A 6,743-nucleotide genomic window follows, 5' to 3' on the forward strand; every position below is an offset into this window, starting at 1 on the left:
GATCCTAAGTCCCTTTTTTCAGTGCCGCTGTAACTTCGCTCACTAAACGAACCGTTGCAAACCTGTACACAAAGGTGCGGCTGTTTGTTGCGTTGCTTTTTCTCTCTTTTACCTCGCTAGGTACCGAAACAGCTTTAGAGCAGAAGCGTTTGCAATAAAAAGATTATTTGGGGGGGTCTTTTTCTTTTAAAATTCCATCCGAAAACACGTACCGCGGTAAACAGAAGGAACGGCCACATTGAAACAGCAACGGGGGGTCGCCTGCCAAAAATCCGGCGAAAAATAAAACAAACTGTTCCTGAATTGACAATGAGGAAGGAGGGAGGGAGGAAAGGAAGGAAGGAAGAAGAGAACATGGTTGAATCATAGTTTACCAAGCGGGCTTGTCCAGGGCCTTGAGGCTTTTCACCATGGGCTGAAACCCCCTTTGGGGAGACCAAAATTAAATCCCCTTAGATCGGTGGGATGCCCAATTCATTTAAATTCTACCATTGAGGTAGTCCTCGACTTACGACGGGTTGCTTAGCAACCATCCAAAGTCACAAGGCCCTTCCCAAGACGGTCACATGACCAAAAATCGGTCACTCGGCTGCATTTATGGGGGGTTGTGGTGTTTTAAGGCAGGGCGGGTCGCCAACCTCAGCCCACTTTAAGACTTGTGGACTCCAATTCCCAGAATTCCTCAGCCAGCTAAGTTTAAGACTTGTGGACTCCAATTCCCAGAATTCCTCATGGCTGAGGAATTCTGGGAGTTGGAGTCCACGAGTCTTAAAATTGCCGAGGTTGGAGACCCCTGTGACACTGAACAAGGAACAAAGTTCAGCGCCGAACATCCTCACAGTCCTTCTGAAGCATGGTGCCTGTTCAAACCTGGTGCTGGCCCTTAGGTTTCTAGTCCTCAAGACACAGGGATTGGAGTCGGGTGCACGTGTGAGGCAAGGCCAGGCAGAAATGCTGAAAGCCCCTCGCGGAGAGGAATAAATTGGATTTTTTGTGTGTGTGTGCGCGCTTCCCAAGAATTGTGCCCCGTGGCCAAGTTTTAAACCAGGGAAGTAAACATTCTGAAATAAATAAACAGCATGGAAAACGACACCTCGGTAGTCTAAATTCCACATATACCTTTATTGCACATAATTGCAGGCACGGATAGAAATTGCACGTAGGTGCTTATTGCACATGTGTGTGTGTGCGTGTGTTTGCGCCGTAAGCAAATTCAGCAAAGTAAATATGTCGAGGCAAACCTCACGGTCACCAATGTGGGCAGGCGAGAAATCTCGCCCGCTCTTCTGGAAGACGGATCCGGGCCCGGGTGTCATCGGGTGGTGAAGGCTTCGCCAACCTTGTGGCTACTTGGAGCAAGAAGACTGGAGACTGCTGTCCAGTCCAATTTAAGGAGCTGTCCATCACCAAGAGGGGGGGAATTGGAGGGACCCCTGGCGGGAGGAGAATCGCTGATGTCATTTCAAGCAAGGACATTCCGGAGCGAAGTTGGGTGTCTATTTGGATAAATGGATGATAAAGTAGTGGAGGGTTTTTTTCTTTCCTACCCCCCTCCCCAATAAATACACCAGGCTTGGACAAAGAGTTGTGTAGGTCAGCCTGGCTGAGACGGGATTCTTCCAGAAAGGATAAATAAGGAAATGATAAATTCCTCCCTCCCTTTCTTTTCTTTCTTTTCTTTTCTTTTCTTTTCTTTCTTTCTTTCTTTCTTTCTTTCTTTCTTTCTTTCTTTCTTTCTTTCTTTCTTTCTTTCTTTCTTTCTTTCTTTCTTTCTTTCTTTCCTTCCTTCCTTCCTTCCTTCCTTCCTTCCTTCCTTCCTTCCTTCCTTCCTTCCTTCTTTCTTTCTTTCTTTCTTTCTGTTTACCTTCCTCTCTTCCTTCCTTCCTTTCCCTCTTCCTTTTCACCCACTCCCTTCCTTCCTTCCTTTCTTCCTTTCTGCATCTCTTTCTTTCCTCCTTTTTGCCAACTCCTCCTTATCCACGTTTTTCCTCCCTCCCTCCCTTCCCCTGCTTCTCCTTCTCATCCACACCTTTCTTCCATTTTTCCTTCTCCATCTCGCCTACTTCCCCTTCCTTCCTTTGTCAACGCTGCAAATGCTGTATATTCTTGCTTTGACAATAGGCAGAACTGTCTGGTATTTTTATAGTTTAAATCAGGCAACAGGGAAAGGGGAGGAGAATATGGAAAGCCCGGGAAAAAGAAACCGGAAGTAAATCATCTTCCAAGTTAATTGGAAGATGTGAACCATGACCCCAAAATAGGGGAGGGAAAAATGCCTGGAATGTATGTGCAACGGAAAAGAATCTCAGATCTAAGCATTTCCACCATGCCGTACCGACGTCTCTGTAACCTTAATAAATGCTCTTAGGATAAAAATATGCCTGAAAGTCCTTTTAAGTGTTTCGTTAATCAGACACATGACACCCCTCCTCACCCACTCCTTCCGTCCTTCCCCCCCTTCTTCCTCCTCCCCTCTCCTTTTTCTTTAATTTCTCCTTGCAATCTATCTTTCCGGGATGGGGGGGGCAGGGGAGAAACACACTCCGTACATGCACAGATAACCGTGTTGAGAAACTCCTTGTAGGAAGCTCCTTCCTCAGCCTAACTCCACCTGGGTCTTCCCAAGGTAACTTTCTCCTCCTCCTCCTCCTTCAGCTTACGGCGAGAGGGTTACACAGTCCAGGTGAACGTCAACGACTACCTGGACATCTACTGCCCCCATTACAACATCTCGGTGCCCGAGGGGCGCATGGAACAGTACATCCTCTACATGGTGAACCTGAAGGGGTACCAGGCGTGCAACATCAGCCTAGGCTCCAAACGCTGGGAATGCAACCGGCCTCGCGCCCCACACAGCCCCATCAAGTTCTCGGAGAAGTTTCAGCGTTACAGTGCCTTCTCGCTGGGTTATGAATTCCACGCTGGACAGGAATACTACTACATCTGTGAGTTGGGAGCCTTGGTCTCCTTTGCCCTAACCGTTCATTGGTGGGATGTGTTTTTCCTTTGAGTTACATTCCAAAAACTTATAAGTATCCTGTTGTTGATGCCCGGAAGGAAATTTACCTCCCCTTATGAAAAGGTAAAGAGTGTCCAGTCATGTCCAACACTAGGGGGCAGTGTTCTCCTCCCTTTCTTGGCCAAGGGAGCCAGCATTGTCTGTAGACCAGGGGTCCCCAACCCCTGGTCCATGGACCAATACTGGGCTGTGGCACGCCAGCACAAATAAGCAAAGCCCCATCCGCGAGATGCAGGCAGCACACAAAACCACGCACCCTCCAGTCCGTGGAAAAACCTCTTCGCGGAACCGGTCCCTGGCGCCCAAAAGGTTGTGGACCTCTGCTATAGACAATGTCCGTGGTCACGTGGCCAGCAGGACTATATACCAAAGGCATACAGAACGCTGTTTCCTCCCCGCCGAGGTGATACCTATTTATCTACTCGCATTTGCACTGCTTTCAAACTGGTAGGTGGACAGGAGCTGGAGCAAGGAACGGGAGCTCACCCCGTCGCAAGGTGCTCGGGTCTGGAACCCGGACTGTCGGCTTTCCAGCCGACGAGCCCAGCCTCTTTGACGAATTCGTGCAAAATGGGTTGATCAGGGTTTATCGGTCATGAAGACTCCACGTTACATCCTAGATTCAGGCCTCGTCGTTCCAGACACCCGTTAAGGCGTAACGATGTCCTGGGAGATGCGTCTGTCTTGAGCATCCCCAGTGGGAGAAATCGAACGCCAAATTAAAAGGGTTTCCCCCCCCCAGGACCACAGGCTAATGTCTTGTCTATAACAGTTTGTTGACCATAGAATGATGGTTTAATTCAGGATAAGGGGCTTCATATAGGCTGAATTCAGACAACCCACTCCCTCAAAATGCAAAACTAAACTAGGATTTAATTCTTGTGCAGTTTAGTTAAGGCTCAGCTAAGCAGGAAAATATGGTTTTGGTCCACTAGGGGGAGCCCTTGACCAAGCCATCTTTAGGCTTCTGAGGCCTAGCCGGCCTTTATCCAATCCTCAAGTTTTGGCGATTTAAATTTATTATAAAGTGAATTTTATTTCTTTTCCTCACAAAAACATTTGCAGTTGGGGGGGGGGGGTGACGACTTTTTAAGGGGTGCCAAGAGGCTTAGCTCCCACATTTTAGGGTCCAGTTTGATTGGTTCATTTAACAACCGCAGCAAGACAGGTCCACCATTCACTGGAAACGCCGCCTTGCTTAGGAGCAGAATTTTTGCTCCTAACGATGGTCGTAAACCGAGGACTACCTGAAGATGGATCAATCTGGGCCGTTTGGGTGGATTTCCCAAAAAAAGCAAATAGCAGGTCCAGTTTTAGAGCCGAGGCCAAATTCTACCCTGTGGCAAATGTATCTCTGTTTCTCATCCCCACAGCCCTGCGAGGTAGGGCAGGCTGCTCACATTGCATTTTTGAATGGCATACAGGTAATCCTCAACTTACCACCACAACTGAGGCAATAATTTCCATTGCTAAGGGAGTTTTGTCCCGTTTTACAATCTTTCCTTGCCATCTTGGTTAGGGCAATCCCTGCCGTGGTTTAATTAGGAAGCACAGTTTTTAAGTGAATCTGGATTCCCCATTGGCTGGTCAGAAGCTCTCAAAAAAGGGATCCTGTGGCCTCCCGGGACGCTGCAACTGTCATAAATATGAATCGGGGTCCGACTTTTGATCCCGTGACCCTGGGGGAGGCTGCAAGGGTTGTAAGTGTGGAAAACACGGTCCTAAGTCCCTTTTTGCAAAACAGTCACTGAAGGAACAGTTGTAAACCGAGGACGACCTATTTTTAAATGCACTTTTTTTCCCAGCACTGTCAAATGAACAAGCTGTAAGTTGAGGACAGTCCGCCTTGTCATATAAGCTGACAATTCGGGGAATCACAGCAACCCACAGGCAGGACGCCGCCTCCAATTCTCTCCTTGCTTATTATTATTATTATTATTTTTCCCAGCCACTCCGATGCATAATCACCACCGGTCCTGCTTGCGAATGAAGGTTTTCGTCTGCTGCCGTTCCCGTGAGTGACCTCCATTTTCCTTCCTCCGTTTTCCCCTCCTGGTGCAAAGACTTTTCCATATCTGTTTCTACAGAATTCAGCCCGCCCACCCACCCGCCCTTGAGAAATTGCGGGCCGTCCTTTGGTCCTTTCCCAATCCAAGCTGCTAGTCCTCGTGAGGGCTGAGATTTCTCCCCTTCCGTTATTACAAGTCATTTTATCTTTGCCTCCTTCCATTTTGGCTTCCCCAACTAATTGAAATCAAGATGCAAAATTTACGTCACCTGTTGCTGAATCACCACGCCTGTAGTCGGGGCCTGGGGCTGGGGGGAGGAAGGGGCTGCCAAAAATTTTGGGGGGCAGTCCTCTCTAGTAACCCATCACCACCCCTGGAAGTAATGCCTTCCCCCCCCTCTCCTGCCCACAGCGCCGTTTTCTGGGGACAGAGCAATATCAACTCTTCCGCCGTTCACTATAGGGCCCGAAGTGAAGATTGAGGATCTGGGTGAGTGTCCACCTACCTTTGCCCGGGAAAGTGGGGTGGCGGGCCTGGGGACACCCCCTCCCCGTCCAAAATGTAGCATCCTGCCTCCCTGTGGATTGGGTCTCTTGCTGGAAGAGGCTCAGGATTCTCCCAAATTCTGGAGGCCGTTGAGGATGGGTCTAGGACAGTTCGCCGTGGCCAAATCACTACGGCCACCTCCGCCACGGAACAATTCAACACTCTTTTAACGGAATATCAGAGTTGGAAGGGACCTGGAAAGTCTTCTAGTCCAGGGGTGTCCCCAAACCCCGGTCCGTGGACTGGTCCCGGGCCGCGGCATGCCAGCAACCGGTCCACACAAACAAGCAAAGCCCCATCCGTGGGATGAAGGCAGCACACGAAACCACGTACCCTCCGGTCCGCAGAACAATCTCTTTCCAGCGAACCGGTCCCTGTTGTCCCAAAAGTTGGGGACCTCTGTTCTAGTCCAACCAGGAGACCCTACACCTGGCTGTCCAGTCTCTTCTTAAAAACCTCCGGCGTCGGAGCAAACACGACTTTCTGCCACGGTTTCGTTCAGTTATTATCGGGGATCCCGTTTTTGTTGAGAAATCGCAACTCTCGTAGCTCTGGGTCGACTATTATTATTATTATTTTGGCCACGGTTCCGTGGGAATTCATTTCACTTTTGTGTTTGTTGAATTGTCCTGCGGCGTTGGGATGCCTGTAGTGAGTTGTCCCCTTCCGCTCGGGGCCGGCGGACCCTCGTCACTGGCGCTCGTTCTCTGCGGCACCCGATTGAGAAACAGCGTTTTGAGCAGGATTGAGCAGGGGAAGAGGGCACATCTTACACTTCCACCTCTGGGTTTTTTCCCTCTTACCACTTTTTAATCCTCTCTCCCTCTTCTCTCTCTCCTCCCTCTCCCCCCCCCCCCCCGAAATACAGATCATTTTAACCCGGAGATGCCCAAACTGGAGAAAAGCATCAGCGGAACCAGTCCGAAATGGGAACAGTTGCCTTTAGCCTTGGCGGTGGCTTTCTTCCTTATGATTCTCCTGGCCTCCTAGCTGTGTGGATTGCAGGAGGAGGAGGGGGCCAGCAGTAGTCCCCTCCCCACATCGGCCCGGTCTCCTCCCCAAGGTTTCCTTGGCTGTTGGTTGGCGGACAGAGAGAAACAAGCAAAGTATATTAACCACGAAATTCCAAGAGGGAGACACTTGAGACGGCACACGGCTGGGTGGGAAGT

At 49.7% G+C, this 6,743-nt stretch overlaps 1 protein-coding gene across 1 annotated transcript in view; it reads left to right on the forward strand.

The window, feature by feature from the left end:
- The window catches only part of EFNA3 (ephrin A3), a 29,777-nt gene extending 23,135 nt beyond the window's left edge, over positions 1 to 6,642 (forward strand). The window contains exons 2-5 of the mRNA XM_015826045.1: positions 2,627 to 2,945; positions 4,968 to 5,033; positions 5,440 to 5,517; positions 6,443 to 6,642. Coding sequence (XP_015681531.1) covers positions 2,627 to 2,945; positions 4,968 to 5,033; positions 5,440 to 5,517; positions 6,443 to 6,564 — 585 coding nt within the window. The 3' untranslated portion in view covers positions 6,565 to 6,642. The remainder of the gene's footprint in view (positions 1 to 2,626; positions 2,946 to 4,967; positions 5,034 to 5,439; positions 5,518 to 6,442) is intronic.
- Positions 6,643 to 6,743: the final 101 nt, after the last annotated feature.

Source organism: Protobothrops mucrosquamatus, unplaced genomic scaffold, assembly GCF_001527695.2.
Source record: "Protobothrops mucrosquamatus isolate PMUCROS unplaced genomic scaffold, P.Mucros_1.0 scaffold2939, whole genome shotgun sequence".
NCBI classification, from domain to species: domain Eukaryota; kingdom Metazoa; phylum Chordata; class Lepidosauria; order Squamata; family Viperidae; genus Protobothrops; species Protobothrops mucrosquamatus.